At 42.6% G+C, this 22,381-nt stretch overlaps 1 protein-coding gene and 1 long non-coding RNA gene across 8 annotated transcripts in view; both read right to left on the bottom strand.

The window, feature by feature from the left end:
* Positions 1 to 11,491, bottom strand: part of LOC135178113 (uncharacterized) — a 132,835-nt gene extending 121,344 nt beyond the window's left edge. For 3 of the 7 annotated variants that reach the window (XR_010303353.1, XR_010303356.1, XR_010303357.1), the window contains exon 1: positions 10,679 to 11,488. This is a non-coding gene — a long non-coding RNA (uncharacterized LOC135178113). Of the gene's footprint in view, positions 1 to 10,678 lie in introns of all 7 variants that reach the window. The other 4 variants (XR_010303358.1, XR_010303359.1, XR_010303354.1 and 1 more) reach the window with 4 other exon arrangements.
* Positions 11,492 to 19,752: 8,261 nt separating this feature from the next.
* Positions 19,753 to 22,147, bottom strand: LOC135178434 (toll-like receptor 2 type-2). The gene has a single exon (XM_064149376.1). The coding sequence runs from the start codon at positions 22,145 to 22,147 to the stop codon at positions 19,796 to 19,798; it is 2,352 nt and encodes a 783-aa protein (XP_064005446.1). The 3' UTR covers positions 19,753 to 19,795.
* Positions 22,148 to 22,381: the final 234 nt, after the last annotated feature.

Genomic DNA, 22,381 nt, shown 5'->3' with positions numbered 1-22,381 from the left:
GAGTGCTGCTGCAAGACAGACACGCGCATCTCTGCGGCGGGACAGCACAACAGCCCTGTGCCTCCCAGACACAGGAGTGCTGGAGCACATGCTGAATTTGAAGACCTGTTCAATTCTCTAGCAAAACTAAAGCTCACACATGACTGCTTCGTGGCACAGATCTCAGCATGTGACCCAGGACATAAGGCATACGGCAGGGGTCCAGAGGCCTCGTGTTGCCTACAGCTGTCAGAGTTTAGCTGGAAGAGCTCCTGCATATACACACCATGCTGCTCAGCAGCTGCCTCCCCAGTATGCCATGGGCTGGTGTGCTCCTTACTCACACCACAAAGGCATCTGCAGCCACATTGCTTCACTTCTGTGATTCACTCTGTTGACTGGAGTGGGAGCACCACTCTCCATTTCAGCAAGAGATAGAGAGGGCAAGGCTTTAAGTGCAAGAGGAGAGACGCCAGCTGAGCAGGCATAAAGGGCTTGGGGTCCAGTGAACTCTGTGCCATTCAGAGAGACTTCTTACACCTACACATAGATAGTAGCTCCAACAAAGGCACATGCGAAATGCTCATTTTTTGCTGCACTCTGGCTGATATATAGCTGTTATGGTCAGCCACATTATCCTCTTTACTTAGTGCAGCACCCTGTCACCCAGCTTCAGCTGTCTTTTCAGCCCTCAGCTATCATATTCCTTTCTGAGCTTCTCTGAAACGTAGGTCCATGCTACTTCAGTTGCCAGATTTTAAGTTTGCAAGCATGTGGCACCCTGCTCCCACTGGTCATGCTCTCCAATAGCCTTCTTAGCACTCTCCCACTCTCTGCTACCATCTTCTGCAGTGGTGGTGCCTTAGACAGCATAAGCAGCACTGGAAGCAAAATCAATGTTGCTTCTCTGTGATAATTGTTTCCCATTTCTACAGTGAGACAGATGCTCCATAGTGCTGTTGCATGAAATAGATCAACATATGTTGCCTTTACCACGAATCCAGTGCTAGTCTTTCAGACTGCTTTATTGGTGCCTAGGTTCTGGTACGACAAAGGTCTCACTGGTTGCATTTTATGAAATTAGGATGGGGTTTTTTTAATTTATCTTTTCAGGGGAAAAACAAACCAACCAAACAAAACAAACCAACAAACAAACCCTAACAGCCAAAAAATTTGAAGTGACTAACAAGAATTGTTTTGTTATTGCAGATTTTTTTTTCTTTTCCTAGCCAAGCCATATTATTTGGGAGAAAAGGAGATTATCACTTGAATTTTCATTATTTGAAGTCAAGAGTTTTTGCTTCACCAGCTTTTGGAGATATGAGGAGAAGCACTTTTTCACATCCTGCTTTATGGGAAAGCAACAATGTCTGGTGTGCTTTGCTGCTTTTTAAGAGCACTTCCTTCATAAAATAAGGTTCTTTCACCTGGCAGTATTCAGGCACTGGACAAAAAAATAGACAATGCAGAGAGCACAGTGTTTACATGCATGTTTCAGTGCATAGAAATTTGCACTTCAAATTTTAACCAGTGTAAGTGGCAATTAAAAGCCATAGCCTTTTAACTTTTGCAAGAAGAGGTCCCTTTTTTTTTTTTTTTCATTTTATGAGGTAGTTAAAAACCCAAAATTTTATTGCCTCTATAGGGGAACAGTGATTTAAGCTTATAGTGAAACTAGCTGAAAGTAGATTTTTCTTTATCCAGTTATGATTCTTTGATCATAACTGTATCCAATTAATATTCTCATGTTATTTTACATTCTTGGAAAATTGCAAGCAAAGATAGATAGAAAAAGTACACATTTAAATCCCCTACATTTGTGTACTCAGCCTTCACAGCCAGGGTGAGTCAGAGTTTCTAAACCTCTTGCTGCATACACAGCATCATGCTGTCATGTATTATTGGCCTCTACACATGTATTTCTCTACAGCCACTGTCAACATACTCCACTGTGCTTCCATAGACTACTTTTGTTCTTCATTCCCCCAACATTGCACTGCAGTACTCAGGTAGCAGCATCTTTCCATAACTCCTCCTGTCCAGTTCTTCACAGTACAGACAAAGCTTTGTTATGATAAACTTCACCCACTGCTCTGGTCTTTGCCTCATGCAGTACACCCACCTAGCGCAGGCAACCATTGCACCACCTCAGGGAAGGAAGTGAATAATCAGAGGTTAGAAAGGGAAATGCAAGGATTCATTCAGCTGTGCATTATCTAAAATAAAATAAAAAGCACTGCATGGACTGTAATTTTATTTTCATTTTTAACCACTGCCACATCTAAATTCTGGCCCAGATAGGCTGATACTTGAACTTACCAGTGTGTATTGGAGGAATAAAAAAAAAACACAACAGAAAATCACTACTTAGCACAAGTTCTTCCCTTTAGTAAGTTGGAAAGACATGCTAGTAGAATATCAGTAAATACTAGAAAAACATCTGCTGTCTTCAAAATAAAACTGATTTTATTTTTAAGGCCCAGTATCCTTCCTCTTAACTGGCCCCTAACTTGCTACAGTCAAAATGTTACCGTGAACAATGTTGAGAAAAGTAGGATTTAAACTATCTAAGTGCATTTCCAGGCTTATCACATAGCAACAGAAATCAAGTTCAATTAGCAAGATGTAAATGCATTTCCAGAATACGCAAGTTCTCTGCTACTTGCTAGCTGGTAAACAAATAAATAATGCAGTGTGAATTGAAATACACATCTGCTTTGAGCTATATCATGTAATCGCTGCAGTTTAATTCAGCTCTAATGAGATTAGTGTTTGCAGATGTGTAGTCCAGTACAGCTGTAAAGGTACATTAACATACACAGGATCTGCACAGGCAAGTCTCCCTTTTGCAGTATATTGTAAGACTAGACTGTCAACACCTTTACTTTTTGCTTTTTGTATTCCCTCGATCTGATCCTCATGAGCTCCAAAGAACAGAGATTAGGAGCCATTTGCCTCATACCTTTTTCAGAGAAAGAGCAAAAGGAAGCAGAGTGTGATAGTTTGGAAGTTAACCACCTCACACACACAATGAAATCACCCAAACTAGACTGGAAGTTAAGGAATGGAGCTGTATTTACAGCTTAGCACAATTTACAAGCATATATATACACAATATTTACAGATATATACAGGTTAAAAGTAACACAGAAACACAATAACCCCCCCCAGAAACATCAGAGTCCCCAGGAGGCTCCTGACCAAAACTTCCTCCCCCCTCCCTCTTTCCCTCCCTTCAGAAATAACCAGATCAGCCCCTGTATATCTCATATGATATATCTGGAGAGATCTGAGATCACATGTCAAAAAAAGAGATGACAAGAAGGTTAGAGGGAAAAGGGTTAGGTCAGATTAAAGAGTTAAGTCAGAGGCAACCACATGGACCTGCCAGAGAGAAGGAAGAGAACCAAGAGCTGAGAAGTGTGTGAGAAGTGAGTGTCTTATCTATATTTTGACTGGTTGTGTTCCTCATCAGAAAAACGAGTGATGTAGGGTACTGTTGTTTTGTTGGGTTTTTTTTTCCCTTTCTTCTCACAGCTAAGGATTTAATTTCTCTCAAAATAGCCTCAAACCAGCACACAGAGAATGGCCATTAGGCATCTAGATGAAGTTTGAAATTTCTGCTAGGTGCAGCTGGATCTTTTGGTGCAAACCAACATCTTTTAAGTTTTCTAAAAGTGGACCTTTCCCCTCCCCCCCCCCTTGTGTTCTCTTTTTCTCCCTTCTACAAGTACTAAGCATCACACAGTTACTTGAGGCAAATAGTAAAACTGAAGCATATTCCTCAGTACTCGGAGAGAAATACAAGGACACATCACCCCATACAGCTAAGACATTCCCAGCAGGAACTGGCATCTTGAAAATTCAAGTTATATTAGCAGCAATCACCACCAAACATGCACATTCAAACTGAAAAGTGCAAATATTAATAAAAAATGGGGGAAAAAATCCCCCTGATAGGTTTTTATATAAAATTTAAATACCTACAGAATTGGAAGATTTTTAAAGGAAACCAAGAACAAAACACCATGTTTGGTAATGATCTTTTCTGACAGACCCTAGTTTGGAACCTTAAGTATCATACAATCAACTAGGTTGGAAGAGACCTCCAGGATCATCCAGTCCAACCTAGCACCCAGCACTATTCAGTCGTCAAGACCATGGCACTAAATGCCTCATCCAGGCTTTTCTTGAACACCTCCAGGCATGGTGACTCCACCACCTCCCTGGGCAAGTGTAGTGTGTGTAGCAATTACTGACTTTAAACTTTGTTGAATACTGTTGAATTCCCCTTTTCAGCCTTTTTTTTTGTGTGTGTGTGTGAGCTGTACCAGAGGCTGTATGGTGTACTTGTACAGCTGTCTAATTAGAGCAGATGAAATATCAGACCTAGACTTTTTTAGATTAAATCTGGAAGATATTTCTTTTAAACGTTGGCTTGCTAATTTTTTTCTGCAGTTATTTTGTCCCCATGTATTCAGAAGAAAATTCACTGCCACAGGAAGCCCTGAGGGCAGTGAAATATCCATCCATGGAGATGCTGGACCCAGCCCTGAATGGCTTGATGTCCTTTGCTCTGTGTTGCACTGGACGCTGGTCCAAATAGCTGTCAAGGTCCCTTTTGACTGAAGTTATAGCATAAATGTAGGTCTCTAAAATACACCACCATCTCTGTTGGTCAGTCACCCTGAAGGGAATTCATTAACTCATTCCCTGCACCCACAGAAATTACATGACTGCCATCCTCAGCATAGCTGCGGTTTTCTAAGCAGCTTTCAGGCAAGAGGGGCAGTAGGAATTTGCCAACACAGCCAGCAACTCACAGAACAGAAGGGGTGGTGAGGGTTAAGAGAGGAAAACCCATCTGGCTGTTGTCCACCATGAAGTTATATTACTTGTTTTGAATGTGTTTCAGGAAAAATGATTTATTACCACCAGAGAAACAATGGAAGGGAGTTAATTTACATATTGCCTGCAAATGTTTTGCCAAATGAATACATTTGCAGTGATACCAGAAACCTTTAATGTTCTATTCGCAGAAGTGTCATTAGCAAAGAATTTTCTTCTCTTGAAAAGTTTTACTGGAACTTGTTATTCTGTCGGTTTAATCAATTCCTCAGCAAAACAAAACAGGGAACAGCTTTACAGCAATCATTGTGGAACTGCTGTTGCAGCAGGGTGTTTTCCTTTAGGTACAGTGACTATAGCTCTTCACCTCCTTGCCTAATATAGAGAATTGGCTCTTCAACCATTATTTAAATGCCTGTCTGGGGAAGGGGGGCTGGGAGGAGGAAGAGCTTGTTGCCTCCCGGTTGCCATCTTCCCCTTTCATAGGATGGACGTTGTGTCATCCCCAGCTACAGGCTTGCCCTGGCAGCGCTCCTGGTGCGGCTGCGCTACCCAGAAGGGGGCGCCCTCGATCACAGCTTGAGTGGCACCAAGCGCACCGCACCGGGGAGCTGCTTTGAGACGCACGACGCTGCCGGCAAAGATCGTCACGGAAACATTCCGGTTGGAAAAGACCCTCAGGAACACCAAGTCCAACCCATAACCCTACTCTAGAAGTTGCACCCCAAACCATACCCCCAAGCAGCGCATCCAAACGACTTTCAAACACATCCAGGGCCGGAGACTCAGTGCCCTCCCTCGGCAGCTCATCCCAGCGCCTGACCACGCTTGCTGTGAAAAAATGTTTGCTAAGACCTACTCTAAACCTACCCAGTCGCAGCTTGAGGCTGTTCCACCGAGGTGTGGTACTCTGTGGCACTTACACAAATTTGAAAAGAGAGACATTTGGCTCCGTTATCAGCACCGATTTGGGATCTGTCAAACGGAATAAAGCATGGCTACTGTTGCCCTTCTGCTTCTAGAGCAGTGGTGGAAAAGGGTAGCAGTTTAAACCTCTATCCAAATTTCTGCAAAGTTAAACCTTGCAATTGAATTCAGTGTTTGATTAATGTGGGACAGCAAGTAACAACAGCAAAGAATGGCTTCACAGCTCCTTGCTCAAATTTGGTCCCTACATGGTCTAGCAGTGGCTGTATCTGAAGAGGGCAGCTGCTGCCCATCAGCCACCATGACACAAAGTCTGCAAACCATCTAGGGCAGGCATCAGAGTATGCTGCAGCTCCCTTCCAGCCAGGGCACACAGTGCTTCTCCCCACAGGGACCAGAGAATGGAAGGGGATGGAAGGGGAAGTGAAACAGGGCATGTCTGTCTTCAGCTTCATTTCAGGGTGCAGTTGGGGTATATTCAGTGCACATGTAGATTTAGAAATCAGGATGTGCTGTTGAGTCCTGAAATGTAGGCCCAGAAAGCTCCAGGGAAGAGGAAAACTAACGGCCAGGTTAGAGTCAAGCTCAGATGAAAATCAAGATTCTTGCTACAGGGGCATGAGAGTCCAATCTTACATAGAAGCTGACCCATCTTGAGCTTGATTTATAGCTCCAAGACAATCTCTCCTTTATTAGGAGCTCAAGGAAACTTTCCTTAAGTCTAGAAGGAACTTAAATACAAGCTAAAATTCTCACTTTATAGAGAAGGAACCTTGAAACAAGAATTTAAGCCCTCTTCTGAAATTGCATTTACCTTGGGCTAAACAATTTTGCAGGGCTCAGATCTGCAATTATGAAAGAAAGGTCTGCTTAAAATTCATAGGCACTGTATGTTTGTGGCTATGTTTATGTTCAAGACTGAGTTATTAGAAAATGAAAATATAAAAAGACAGCTCTCTGCCCATTACTTCACAGTTCCATTTCAGGATAACAGTTCCAGTTACAGAGATCAAATATTCTCATCTAGCTTGTTAATCTTATGTCTTCATGTTTATTTCCTTATAAAGCACCTGTCATACACAGGCTTACTGTCACCTCTAGCTATAAAAACTCAATCTAAGTGTCCTTTTTCTTTTTTTTTTTAATAGTGCACTTTTTTTTTCCCAGGTTGCAACACCTGAAGGTGCATTCAAAGCACTGTGGCTATGAATCAATGCATGTCAGGATGATTTGTATTCTCTTTGCATCCTTCATTGTTGCCCAGATTGTTCTTGTTTGGTGGCAGCAAAATCATAGAATCAACCAGGTTGAAAGAGACCTCCAAGATCATCCAGTCAAACCTAGCACCCAGACCTATCCAGTCAACTAGACCATGGCACCAAGTGTCCCATCCAATCTTTTCGTGAACACCTCCAGGGATAGTGACTCCAACACCTCCCTGGGCAGCCCATTCCAATGGCAAATCACTCTCTCTGTGAAGAACTTCCTCCTAACACCCAGCCTATACTTCCCCCAATACAACTTGAGACTGTGTCCCCTTGTTCTGTTGCTGGTTGCCTGGGAAAAGAGACCAACCTCCCCCTGGCTACAACCTCCCTTCAGGTAGTTGTAGATAGCAATGAGGTCCCCCCTGAGCCTCCTGTTCTCCAACCTAGCTCCTTCAGCCTCTCCTCATAGGATTTGTATTCCAGGCCTTTCACCAGCCTTGTTGCCCTGTCTATTGTACAATTTGAATAGCTTGTCAGAAAGACATCAGTTCTGGAGCTGTGCTGGTTAATGGATCACATCTCTCAGGTAACAGTTGGAAGTCATGCCATATACTTCAGGGTTTACAACTAGCAAAATGGATGAGCACTGTGAAAAGGAGGAAGCCATAGCTTTTGGTCAGGTGTAAAATAGCTTTCATGCAGAAAGAAAAAATTACTTGTGTTTTCTCTTCTGTGTGTGCATACAGTCTTTAGTAGGTATGGGCTTTTAAGGAAAAGCCTTTGAGTTTTCAAATATCTACTAATGGACTCAGTAGAACAAAGTTATTACCCTGGTCTAGCTAAGGTAATGATTCAGAGACTTTACTGAGAGAATTCTTTATCCCTATTCATCAAGTTATTCATTCACATTCCTGATTAGAAAAAAAAATAGTCTGTCTTGTGGTTTGAAGGGCTAAACCTGAGGTTTACAGTGTTTAGCTCACTTCCTTTCCCCTACCACAGGCTTCTCTGCAAACGTGAGAAAACTCAAATGGCATGATTTCCATCCATGACCTCTGCCTATTCAATGGCATTAAAAGATGTTTGGCACCCAGAAAGGGCCTTAAAAATTATGTGAGTTTAAGTTAGTAATGAACAAATAACAGATATTTTGTTAAAACTGTATTGGCACAATTTACAGACCGTTCTGACAGCTATTAATGTTAGTAGAGTTTCACAGCAGCACATAATTGCAGTACAGAGATTGTGAAACAGGCTCTTCAGCTATGCTTGGTAGAGTTAGGAACAGTGATGAAACGTTTGTCATGGCAACATAAATACAGTTGAAGTGTCTAATGAAGTCACAGCTCTTCGAGGATTTTAGCTTTGTGTCACTAACTCTCTACCTTTACAATCCGAACGCACACACAGACAGAGAATACCTGAGCATTTACATATACTCTCTTTAACTTCTTTTTTAGACCAGTTCCACTGTATGATTCAACCACAGCCACTTGATGCTCATGTTAGAATCTCAGTCCAGAGCTTTTCAAGTATTTCTTTGTTATATTTTTTTTTGCCTTACTGATTTCAACAGATATTTAGAATAAAGGACACAACATTGAAGTGGCTGATGCTACCCGAACACCCATGTCTGTCTTTTACATTGGAAGGATTTTGCATGACACTGGTATCAAATCACCGCTGAAACATGCTTGAAACCAAGTATGCATACAATAATAAGCATCTGGGAAGCTCCTTATCTGCCTAGAAAAGCCTGCAAGAGTCTAAGCAGCATGCATTCTTCAGTGCTTTGGCATTGTCCTGTGTAACAGTACTTAGAATTAGTTAATGTATACTGCATAGACTTAACCTCTGCTGAGAACACCAATAACCTACACTTGTAACATTCCTATTACTTGTGCAGCTTAGTCTTTAGCAAATGAAGCTTTATTTCCAATTACCAGTTTACAGGAGCCAGTCACACCTACAAAGTAACACAGCTAACACACACACACACACATATATATATATATACTTTTAAATACATTTGGTCTAATTTAGGGAGGCTCCAGTACAACTACAACCATCACAACATTTTATTAAGACATTAGTGATGGTTTTTGAGGTCTTGCAGTGCATTCTTAAATAAAGAAAACATCTGTGCCAGAAATATATTTGGGGCTCAATTTTCAGTGCATAGCTGTGTGGCAGCAGCAAGTCTTCCTTCTCCAGTAAAAGAGGAACTGAAACAGAGCCTCTTTCAGTAAAAGGAGTAGCCTCTTTCAGTAAAAAGAGTAGCACCAGAAGCTGAAGATGACTTTGCACTGACTTCACAGTTCTGCTTCACACTCTGTTTAGTTGGGAGAGTAAGTAATACATCCTCATACCTATCAACTATCTATGTATGAAGTTACTCTAGAACAGTGAACACAACTTACAGGGGGTCCTCACCTCCAGATGGTTTACTGAATTCACTCCATGTTGGGTAGCTTAGAAGTGTTTGCCATCAAAACAGCTTACAGGTTTGTGCACTAATTTATAATTGCCCTCACATTTCATATCCAGATACTTTTGCATAGTTTTCAAACCTGCTGTCAATCTCATTGCATGCTTTTCTTTAAAAGCATGTCATGGAACAATGGTAAAGTTACAAATTTCTACCAGTATGGGAACTGCCAAAATCTGACCCATTGTATTTTGAAGACTAAGAAGTAGGACACAAATCTGAACATCTAATGAGATCCTTGCACAAGAGAGGTTAAAAATAACCAGTATACCTTGTTGCATCAGATAAGGAAACCTAATTTAGGGGCAGAAACTGTAAAGATGGTCACATTTAGGATTCAAGCTACTTAGTTAATGCATACAGGAAATTGTCCACCTGACATAAAAATAAACAACAATGACTACAAGTGCTCACTTAAATACAAGCAGGTCTAGACTGCTGCATTACAGTTCTTCCAGGTGGCAGCTATTATGCTTGTGTTCATGTGCATATCAGTTTGGTTTGATAGGAAGCATTTAAATAAATCAAAATTTGAGAAACAACCATACACTCCCTAAAGAGCAAACAGCCCTCTGCTTTTGCTTACACTTGTCTCTTACTTGCCATCCATCTTCTGACCACTGGGGTTACTATGCCTCTATAGTTCACATACAGATTATGCACAACAGTGTCTAATACTGAAGAGAATGAAACAAACTTTCCCCTGCTTTAATTTTGAAGAGTAAAAGAGAAGGGAAATCAGATAAAGAGGTAGAATATGTTATTTTCAATGGGAGGGGTAACTAAAACTCTTTTTCTCTGACTGAAAATTGCTTTGTTTTCTAATTTCTGTCCCAAGAGATCAATGAAACAAGTAGCTGGCCCCCCATTGCAAATCACAGCTTGGAAGGCAGCATCAGCTGACAAATCCTTCTGTCTGATTCTTTGAGGTCATGGTGAGAGCGTGTATACATCTCTGCTTTGGATACTCATGCTATTCTCAGACATAGTAAGAGCTCAGAGAGAATTGCACAGTTCTATTAGTAGAAATAAAGCAAAGGACTGCAGCGATTGACTCCCACCCTCCAAATCAAATCACTTTGCAAACATGTGAAGAAGAAAAGTTTGGTTTCTTTTTGAAAGAAAAAGGATCTGAAGGTCAAAGGAAGCATAAAACCAGCCTGAAATGGAAAGGGCATTCATTAGCTTGATCAAAAAGAACAAAAGATAAAAAGCAGCAACTACTTACCATATACAAGAGAAACAGCAACAGCCTGTACCTTCCAAGAAAGCATTATCCAGGCTTATCGGGAATGTAAAATGTCTCCTGAAACAAGAAAGGTCATGCTGGGGAAGACTCCTATTTCAAAGGGGCAGAGCAAAAAAAAAGTTGCAGCAAACAACCGAAGCTCAGCTGTGGATAATTTGCCAAGAACGAAGAGATTGCTCTTCACCAGATGGCTACTTATAAAGTAACATGAGTGTGATCCTGGCATGGGGCACAGGGAAAGGAAATAAGGGAGAATTTTTTTCTAGTAAGTCTTGTCCTGAAAGAAAATGTAGCCCACTGACTCTTGTGGATTTTTGTCTAGTTGATAGTGGACAGTGTGGGGTTCATTTCCACATGAGGAAGCAGCTCAGAGAAAATGATCACTTTTCAGTTATCTTTGAGGACACTGTTAATGTTATTTGAGATTTAAAAAAAAATATGAAGCCTATGTTCTGCTGATTAACATTGTGAAAAACCTGCTTCAGTAGATTTGCCTCTGTGTGCAGTTAATGCACTCATTTCTCTGTTTCACTCACAAATTCTCCACTCCTCTGACAGTGAGGTGCTGGCAATTATGTGCTAGCACCTGCGTTACATTCTCTGGGTTGTGGAGTAGCAACAAAGAATGCTAGTCAGAGAATTACCACCCTTGAAAAGCCATTCCTATCCTGTCCTAACCTATCCTATCAATTCTTCTCAACAAGAAGGCATGAGCGTAGCATATCAAATGAGAAGGAAGGAAGGAAAAAGCTTATTAGTGTTCTGACTCAGTACTTTCCCGAAGGAAATTCTGACAGGCACTTAACTGGTTCTTACAACGCAGTTTGTTTGTCATGAGCAGCTGCCAGTTGATGAATATAAACTATGTGGGCAAAGTTGTTTTCACCTGTGTGATGGTTTGGGTGTTACCCACCCCCCGCCCTACACGCACACGTTGGAAATCACCCAAACTAGATGCAGCTGGCTCTGGAAATTGAATGAAGTTTATATTTACAGCTTAGCAGAATGGACAAACAGATATTTACAGTATATACAGTTATAGACAGAAATACACAAGGTAAAAGGTAATACAGAGACACAACACCCCTCCCAGAAACCTGAGTCCCCAGGAGGGGCTCCCAACTGCCCTTCCACTTTCTCCCACTCCCCTGCCTTACCCCAGACCTTGCCTTCTGCCCCAAGGAAGAATGGAGGGTCAGCCAGAGGGATTAGGAAGCAAGTGGATTAATCAGAGAGACAGTAGGTGAGGTAGAGAGAGAAATGCAGCTCAGAGCTCAGGCTGTGCTTGAACCCCCTTACCTGTGTTAGGATTCTTGCTCTTATGCCTCTCAGCAAGCCAGTGAGTGACGTAGACATCACCCTTGTTTCTCTTTCACAGCCTGTAATCTAATTCTTCTCACCAAAACATTCTAGCTAGCTTCAAACCAGCACACCCTGGCATAACATAAATATTAAAATATATCTGAAACAGAAAGCCAGATTTGTCATGGTCTCAGAACAAGAGAACCTGGTCTGGTCTGAGCAACCAGGTCAGGAAAGTTAAAGCCCAGATAGAATTAAATCTGGCCAGGGACATCAAGGGCTACAAGAAAAACTTATATAGATCTGTTGAGGATAACAGAAAGACTAGGGAAAAGGTGATCCCTCTCCAGAAAGAAACAGGGGCCCTGGTCACCAGTGATAAGGAGAAAGCTGAGGTACTCAACAAGTGGTACCTCAGTCTTCCCAGAAAAGGGGTTTAACTACACCACCCAAGTGACAGAAGGTAAAAGCAGGAACTGGGAAAATGAACAATCACCCACAGTAAGTGAAGACCAGGTTTGAGACCACCTGAAAATCTGAAGACAATGGGACCTGGCAACATCCATCTGTGGATCTTGAGAGAAGTGGTGGATGAAGTTGCTGAGTCACTTGCCACCATGATAGAAAAGTCACAGCAGTATGGCCAAGCTCCCACTGACTTCCCATTTTCAGAAAGGGAAAACAGGAACTACAGGCCAGTCAGTCTCACCTCTCTGGCAAGACCACAGAACAGATTGTCCTGGAAACTCTTGTAAGATACATAAAAAACAGGAAGCTTCACCAAGGGCAAATAATGCCTGACAAATCTGGTGGCCTTCTATGAGAGAGTAACTGTGGTGAAGGACAAGAAAAGAGCAGCTGGTGCTGTCTACATGGACATGTGCAAAGTGTTTGACACTGTCTGCTACAATATCCCGGTCTCTGAACTGGAAAGACATGGATTTGATGGATGCACCAATCGCTGGATAAGGAATTGGGTATCACACTCAGAGAGTAATGGTCGATGGCTCAATGTCTAAGTGGAGACAAGTGATGGGTGGTGTTCCTCAGGTGTCAGTACTGGGACTGGTGCCATTTAACATCTTTGACAGCAATATGGGCAGTGGAACTGAATGCACCCTCAGCAAGTTTTCCAATGGCACCAAGCTGTGGGGTGCAGTTGACATGTTGAAGGGAAGGGATGCTATCCAGAAGGACCCTGACTGGCTTCAAAGGTGAGCTAACCTCATGAAGTTCAACAAAGTGAAGCATAAGACCTTGCCTCTGGTTTGGGGCAATCCAAGCACAAACACACGTTGGGCAGAGAATGGATAGTGAGAAATCCTGAGAAGGACTTGGAATTGCTGGTTGATGAGAAGCCCAACATGAGCCATCGATGTGTGCCTGCAGCCCACATAGCCAGCTGTACCCTGGGCTGCCTCAAAAGATGCATGACCAGCAGGTCAAGTGAGCTGTTTCTTCCCTCTGCTCCACTCTTCTGAGACCCCAGTTGGAATACTGCATCTGATTCTGGTGCTCCCAACACAAGAAGGACATGGAATGATGATCAGAGGGCTGAAGCACCTCTCCTATGAAGTCAGGCTGAGAGAATTAGGGTTGTTCGGCCTACAGAAGAGAAGGTTCTGGGGAGACCTTATGACAGCCTTCCAGCGTGTGAAGGAGGCCTACAGGAAAGGTAGGGAGGGACTTCTTACAACTGCATGTAGTATCAGTGTCCAACTGGAAGAAACTTGATTTACCTTAGACATTAGGAGGATACTCTTCCTCATGAGAGTGGGGAGGCACAGGAACTGGCTCCCTGGAGAACTCGTGGCGGCTCCAGCCCCGGAAGTGTTAAAAGCCAGATTGGATAAGGCCTCAAGCAACCTGGTGTAAAGGGAGATGTCTCTGCCCACAGAATGGGGGTTGGAACGTGTCCAGAGAAGGGCAACAAAGCTGGTGAGGGGCCTGGAGCACAGCCCTGTCAGGAGAGGCTGAGAGAGCTGGGGGTGTGCAGCCTGCAGAAGAGGAGGCTCAGGGCGGACCTCATTGCTGTCTGCAACTACCTGAAGGGACATTGTAGCCAGGTGGGGGTTGGCCTCTTCTCCCAGGCAACCAGCAACAGAACAAGGGGACACAGTCTCAAGTTGTGCCAGGGGAAGTATAGGCTGGATGTTAGGAGGAAGTTCTTGCCAGAGAGAGTGATTGGCATTGGAATGGGCTGCCCAGGGAGGTGGTGGAGTCACTGTCCCTGGAGGTGTTCAGGAAAAGCCTGGATGAGGCACTTTGTGCCATGGTCTAGTTGATTGGATAGGGCTGGGTGCTAGGTTTGACTGGATGATCTTGGAGGTCTCTTCCAACCTGGTTAATTCTATGATCTTTAAGGTCCCTTCTAACCCAAACCATTCCATGAAGTTCCAATATAGTACCCAGTATAAGCATGTTCATTTAAGCATTGTTTTAAAAATCCAAATAGCTGGTTTATTATTTCTTCAGGCACATGCTTCTGAACATTTGAATGCTTCCACATCCAAAGAAACAAGACTTTTTTTAGAGAACCAACTACCTTGCATTGCCAAGTTAACAAGTTCTGGTAAGGCCAGTCTCTTAGGGTAAATCTAATTATTACACAGTTATTTTCTTTGTATGGTTTTCACCATCTTCTGTAAGATGGGAAGGGTAGTGGAATAATGCTCTTCTGTTGAATGTTCTGGTGACAGGCACCCTTGCTTGCTCAGCGCCGGGGGAACATTGTGAGGGAAGCGGAGGACAGATGGATGCCTTTCAGTTGGTGTTGAATTACTGATTTAATCTGCACAATTAGAAAATGGCAAAGCTGTCTGTGACGCTGGTGCTGACTTCACTTCTAGGTCTTTTTGAGCTCATTTAAGGTAGGGTAATGAGAAAAACATTTACCTTTGGGCAGCAATCTGATTTGTCAGGAAATTCCTCTTGCGATGATGGGTGGATGAGGAAAATTTGGGATAATATGGTCCAGATGTTAAAACTCCCACTTAGCAGCAATGCAGATGTATTATTTTATGGAATAGTCCAGATGGTGACCTTCCAGTATTAATAATAAGTCAATACTGGGGGTTTCATCTATATGGCTCAATTCCTGTCTTCCTCCTCATTTATATCATGAGATACTCATGTAGAGGCTAGTAGTATTAAAATTAACTACCTGGAAAACATAAAAATCGATACAGAAATTTGAAACAATTGCAACTTAAAATATATGCTACTTGGTCTGATAATAGCATCACAGGACAGGAGGTTGTGACACTGCCTTTTTAGTTAGCACTTAATTTAGCAGCTAACGTGTTAACAAAGCTCTGTTACAGATTTGTATTAGAAATTAGTTGCTTTAATGAAGATGTGGTGCCTGTGCAGTTTTGGCTTCGTGAGTTCAGGCTTTAATTACAGACTACTGCAAAAAAGAGGAGCCCACAGTATATAGGCACATTGGACCTAGAATAGTAGCTGTTGAGCAGCCACTGGGCAGGCAGGTAATAGGAAAGCATTGGTGGCCTCTAGTGAAGGCCAGGAGACCTAAGACTCCATGATCAAGAATATGGGGGGACCACTTACCTGTGGCATCCAGAAGGTCTGTACGTCACAGAAAGGGCCCTGTCACAAGCAGCAGGGTTGCAGGGTGAAGCCCTGCAGGGTGCACCACCTGCAGGGTGGCATAAGAGTGATGTGATCTGTTGATGCTGTGTCATTATCTTTGACAATTCCACTGTGACATACCAGTTTCCTTAACCACACTGTGCTTTCTGCTTGATTGTTTAAAAAAGTATGCCCCCAAAACCAAAGATGAATTTGAAAAACATCTCTCCTCGTGGTTGTAGCTCTGCAAACACAAACTGCTTTGTCTTTGTCATCATCAGGCTTCCACAATCCCTGAAGCCATTGTTTATTAATGTGACCATGGAGAGAACTGGCGTTACAGGACTTTTGATGCATCAGCATCAGTTTGCATCAGTTTTGATGCATCAGTTTCAGAAGTTTGTTCATTGGAAGAGATGTAGGATGTTTCACTGTTGTGGGAAATTCAAGCAAATGCACATAGTAAGTTTTACATAATTTCATTTAGGGAAAAAAAGTTAAAAATAAGGTTTAAGAATTTAAGCCACAGAATTTTGTTGGGCTGCAGAAAGAGCTTTTAAGGAAACCTGTCAGTAATGTGGTTATTTAACTAAGCAGGCATCCCAAACTAATGCAGCCAAAAGTGCCTTTCTGAAAGCTTGTAAGAGCAACTGTAAGGCTTAAAGGCAAAACTTTAGTTCTATGGTCACCACATAGAATTTGAGCTAAAAAAACAGGTTTTGATATAGTTGGGTGTGGGTTTTGTTTTTTTTGCAGTAGCACTAATTCAGTCAACAGGAGGTTATGTTTTTTTTTTGAGGATAGGATGAGGGCATTTGATAAGTTGTGGGAAGAGACTTTGCAGATATTTGTTCTGACTATATGGTTTGCACCACTGGTGTAAGTACTGGGAACCATCATCCTGAATACCACTTGCAGGGACTGTAAGCAAGCTCCTGAATCTCTTGTGCCTCTGGTTCACGATAAGGTTTACTGGATGCTCTTGCAGTGAGCTAACCTCACTTTTCCTGTGTCATGGACCATGACAGATGCTAGGGGACAGTTTGGACTTTCCAACAGCCAGGTCCCTAGGTACAAGAGACTACATAGTTTTCCTAGTTGTCATAGGAAGAAAAGCTCCTTACTTCCCCGAAGTCTGCGAAAGACTCTTCTTGACCCTTCCTTTTTGTAGCATTTATCTTCCCTTCCTAAATAAGGCAATTACCTAGCACAATTGTCTTATGTCCCAGTTACTTAAAACCAAGCAGATGATTGCTAAAGTTCATGCAACAGCAATAAGATTTTAATTATTTCTTTGTAACTGTGCCTCCTGGCATTAGTAAACTAAGATAATTGTATCCATTTTTGTGCTGTCCATATCTTTAATAGCACTTAAAACATGGCTCTGCATCCTTGACTCTCAGCAAATATTTTGTTGTCATTTGGCTTCATTTTTTTCCTGTAAACTTGATTTTGACAGTTTAACAACATCAGTGGCATATTAACAGGATATTTTTTCAATGACATCTGCACAGTCTTTGGTGAGGAAAATTTTTCTGGCTATAAATGAAGAAAAGGTCATTGAAAATACCTATCAGCAGTCCTGTAATCCTGTGTATCCATTCCATGTAATTATGGAACCATTGTTTTCTTCTCCTTTATGCTGCATTAAAAAAGAAATATCCATGGCAATAAATACCAAGAAATAAAAGGAAGTCAAAACACATCTAGAAAAAACAGGGCACAAACAGAGCATTAAATATATTTCACTTCTGTGATACGAGGCCATGCAGACTTTGGGCACACAAACTGCTGCAAAAGTTGCTGTAACATGACAATTTCAGGCCTCACTCTGCCTTCCAGGCACTTCATGCACAGCCTGCATGGGTGTGCCTGTCTGTGTGTGTTAGACCAGGCACGACAACCCACTGGTAAGTGCTGCTAATTCAAGTTCCTGTGCACTGCACAGCATTTCCTCTGACTGTGCTTGCTGGGTAGTTTTAAGACAGGTGTGGAACCTTTCTGATGGCACATACATATACCCAACTGACTGATAGAAGAACCCATGTCTCCTGCTCAGGTATACCAAACTACTCAGCATTTTGCATTCCAGATGCTAAAAGGAAGGTACTGCATAGATGCTGGAATGATGTTACTAATCATCTCCTCCTGTGGTTCATAAAAGTACCCTGTGTGCTTGTCAACTAGAAAATCTGTATATAGATCTGGACATTCAGGATGTTGGATTCTGCTTTAAAATAGATCTAAATATTCTAAGTATTTCAAGTCATTCAAACTTGCTCAGTGTAGTGTAATGTTTAAACCCACCACAGTTACAAAACAAGGCTGTCATCAAAATTACCAGTTGATGGTTTGACTAGGCTTGTAGATTTAAGGACTGGGCCTTGTTTATGTTTTGAAAGATTACTTAACAATATATCTGATACCAGGTCGTGTGAATTCTGCATCCATGATTGATACACTATTAGCAAGAACCAGACTTGACCATAGCGCTCTGGGAAAGTTGATTTGAAGAGTGTACTGAGTAACCTATACATATTTCCTAACAAGGAAATATGCTTTTGATCTGAATTTTCAAAATCCTAGCCTGATAACTTACTAATTCTTCTTTTGATCTGCAGTGGTGGGATGAGATGGTCACATTAAATAAATGGAAAACCAATTGTTATTATTAAGGAACAATGATACTTAGGCAAGATAATAGTTTTGTTTGGCTTTATCACATCTAAGACTCCAAGTCAGTTGGGGGGGGGGGGGGGGGGGGGGGGGCAGAAGTACAAAAATATTTTCCTTCTTGATTTTAAGACATAGGGAAATAATTTTTATAATGAAAGGAACATTTTAAAGAATGCAAATCACAGGTTTAGAAAGGCCATGCAGCATATTCTCTTCTTTAATGAAATAACAAAATTGATATAATCCACTTTCAGAACAAGTGCTGGTTTTCCTCCTTCTCTGAGTAGTCAGCAAACATTTTTACTTTGGAAAATGAACTAATAGCTGAAGGTCTGGTGCTACATCTGTAGAAGCCTGCTGGAATGAAAGCAAAGTTTGGCTTTTTTTTGTTGTTGTTGCCTTCACACTTGGTACAACAGCCAAAACTGCAGCGTGAAAGTGCTTTTTTACATTAAGCCTTGTATCCACAATCCTCAGGAGATCTGGATACTTAACTGTTGTGAAATAGTGCTGAGAATCCATCCTTAGATACACTAACTAGGAGAGCTAGGACAAAAATCCTTGCTTCATAAGCCAGTTTTTATTGTATTTGTTTAAAAGTGTTGTACACAAAAGAAGACAGAAAAACCCTTGGCCGGTCAAGATCTGTCCTAAAGCTTTTATGAAGAGAGATGCACAAACTGCATAGCTGTGATCTAAAACACTTTTCATCCTTAAATATTATGAAGGAAACAGCTTTTGCTAGCGCTGCTACTTAACAGATGTAGAAAGTTGTGGTTTAACTCTGGAAATTAGCTCAGTGCTGCACAGCCGCTCACTCGCTCCCCCTGCAGTGAGGTGAGGGAGAGAATTGGAAAGGTAAAAGTGAGAAAACGACTGGGTGGATGTCAAGACCTGTTCAACAGGTAAAACAAAAGTTGCATGCAAGCAAAGCAAAATAAGGAACTCACGCAATACTTCTCATCTATAGGTGAATGTTGAGCCAATTCCATGAAAGCAGGGCTCCATCACCCATAACAGTTACTTGGGAAGTCAAACATCATAACTCCAAACATAGAATGATAGAATCAACCTGGTTGGAAGAGACTGCCAAGATCATCCAGTCCAACCTATCATCCAGCCCTATACAGTCAACTAAACCATCTTCCCTTTCCATTTCTTTCACATGGAATTTATTGCCTAGCACAGTGTTTTGTGGTATAGGACATCCCTTTGGTCAGCTGGAATCAGCTGTCCCAGCTGTGTCCCCTCCCAAATTATCATGAATCCCTAGACTACTCAGTGACAAGACAGCATGAGAAACAGATGCTGCTCAGGCACTGTTTAGCAATACTTAAAACATCCCTGCATTATCAAAACTCTTTTGGACAAAAATCCAAACCATGACACCCCAGAAGCAACTATGAAGAAAATTTCCTCTATTCCAGCCCAAATCAGAGCAATTCATGACCACAACAACAAAATTAAATTCATCTCACAGCAAGTAATGGAATTTACAGTGGCTTAGCTCTCTGTTCTTGAACTTCTTCAGGATTTTAGAGCTACTTTCAAATTAAACCAAAACATCTCCTGCTTCTCTTCTTCAGGAGGCCACTCTAGGTAGGTCTTTGTGTTCATGATCTTCCGCAGCTTGCAGAACCTCTTGGGAATGGCTTTGCTCTGGATGGGCTCCAGCAGGACAAGGATGGCCGCGTCGTTGTTCTCGTCAAAGAGGCGGAAGTGCGAGAAGTCCAGCTCGTATTTGCACCACTCGCTCCGCACAAAGTGCTCTGACAGCACAAAGAGCGTTTTGTGGCTCTTCTCTATGGAGTCGATGATGTTGTCCACAATCCACTTCCCGGGCACAAAGTCCCGCTTGTGCAGGCAGAGCCGAAAGGGGGGGCAGGCCTGCTCCAGCTGCCGCACCATGATGTTTTCCACCCAGTCAGAGTCGTTCTCGCTGTAGGACACAAAGGCGTCGTAGCAGATGTCCTTTGCGGGGGCTCGCTTCGGCTTCCGCTTGGCTTGGAGCCACGCCCAAGTCATCCGCAGGTACCAGACCGCATGGTACTTGCGGCTGAGGCCCACCAGCACCAGGACCGCCAGGAATGCCAGCACACAGATCAGCGACACCACGAGGGACCTGTGGCACTCCATCAGGGAGAGGTGCACGGCTCCAACCTGCGCCCCTCTCACAGCCAGCGGGGAGTCACAGATGTACCTGTCCGGCCACCCCACCAGCACCTGAGCTATCCTGGCCTCGTGGTGGATGAAGGCAAGGAATTCACAGGAGCAGATGAAGTTGTTGTCGCTGGCATCCAGCAGCTCCATTGCCTTGAAGGACTCAAACTCTTCCCTGGAGAAACCGTTCAGCTTGTTCCTTCTCACTGACATGGCCACCAAGCTGGGAATGGAGGCGGCACCGGGCAAGGCCTTCAGCTGGTTTCTAGAGAGGTACAGTTCCCTGAGAAATGGCAGCTGCAGCCCAAACTCCCTCAGGCTGTTAGCACTAACGTCCAAAATCTCCAGTGTGGGGGGAATGCAGGTTGTTAGTTTAGGAAGTTGAGTGCCGGAGAGGTTTAAATATTTCAGGGTTTTGGGCCATTCACACACATCTGGAATATCACCAAAATTATTCCGGCTAATATCTAAGATAATTAGGTTGCTTAGATGAGACAAACTTTTACCTGTCCTTTCTAAGTTACTTAGTGAATTCTGACTTAAGTTTAGAGTTTGTAGTGAGGGCCAACCACTCTTACAGGCTGAATGTTCCAAACTCAGGTCTCCAAGCAAATTTGCACTAAGGTCCAGGTACACTAATGACAGAAGATTTTGTGAGAGGCTGCATGGTACTAAAAAGACCTTGGTGCTTTCGACTGTGACTTTGGTAAGATGAGATACTAGATTTTTCACAGCGTGAAGGTCTCCAAATAGATAAAATTCTTGTATAATTAATTTCCTTATTGTCAGAATTCTAAGAGTCTTTGACTGGTTTGCTTGGATTTCTGTTCCCCAGTGTCCAGTTCCTGAGAGGTTACAGTCTATCAACTCCACCTCTTCTAATTTTGGCATGTCTTCTAAAATGCTGATGATCTCGGACACAGTAGCATCTGTTAAAAAGGTCTGTTTAAAAGAAATTTTCTTTGCAAAAGAGGAAGACAAAACTCTCAGTAACTGCATTTCAGCTGGTACACTGAAGGATATTTTTCTCACTTCTAACCACTCAACAGAGTGCAGAAGGTCACTGACGATTGCTGAGAAGAGATTAGTGCTTCTGATGTTCATGATCATATAATTTATCTTCTTAATTGATTTCAAACTTCCTGGCTCATACTGACTGAGATTGGCACCATCAATCCACAACTTGTCAAGAAGCTCAATGCCCTCAAAATTCCCTTGCCTTATTGTGGAGAACCATGGGTTGCCCAGGTGCAGAGAGCTCAGATTCCTCAGGCTAGAGAAAGGGGAGCTTTCCCCCAGGTCTCTGTAAGAGTTCCCTTGAAGGTGGAGGTGCTGGAGTGAAAAAAGGCGCTCAAACCACGCAGGGGACAAGTGAGCCAAACTGTTGTTTGACAAGTCCAAGAGCTCCAGTTTCCCAAGGGAGAGAAATGAGTCCTCGTCTATCGAGCTGATTTTGTTGGACTGCAGCAGCAGGGTTCTCAGGTTCACAGCCTGCTGCAGATCCTGGGATCGGATGTGCTTTATCCTGTTGTGAGCCAGGTTTAGCACTCTGATTTTGCCCGTTAGCCCCTGGGGAATGAAGTCCAAGCCCATGGAAGAGCAGTTGCAAAGCTCAGTGGCATCAGCTGAAGAACAAGCCTGCTTCAGCACCTGCTCCTCAGAGAGGTTTGCAGCCAAGACCAGGTAGATGGCCCACGCTCGCCACATGCACACAGTCATTATTTTGCCTAAGATATGAAATAGAGCAAACATAAGATGAATAATCAGTTTTTTAAAGGGTACATTTTGGATATATCTAAAACATAACCTTGCTGTCCTGTCTTGTGAAGGCACTGTAAATATATTTGATTTTTACATTCTAAAGAGTAAGATTAGTTGCAAAAAAATGACACAAATATTGAAGAATCATTTCTTAGATGCTACATACACTGAATTTATTTTTTCCCCTGTGTG

Source organism: Pogoniulus pusillus, chromosome 9 (genome assembly GCF_015220805.1).
Source record: "Pogoniulus pusillus isolate bPogPus1 chromosome 9, bPogPus1.pri, whole genome shotgun sequence".
Taxonomy (NCBI): domain Eukaryota; kingdom Metazoa; phylum Chordata; class Aves; order Piciformes; family Lybiidae; genus Pogoniulus; species Pogoniulus pusillus.
The sequence above is the reverse complement of the archived record's forward strand: the minus strand, read 5'-3'. Positions and strand labels throughout refer to the sequence as shown.

Coding starts and splice junctions, on each gene's coding strand:
- LOC135178434 (XM_064149376.1), bottom strand. CDS start 22,147: ATGACTGTGTGCATGTGGCGAGCGTGGGCCATCTACCTGGTCTTGGCT.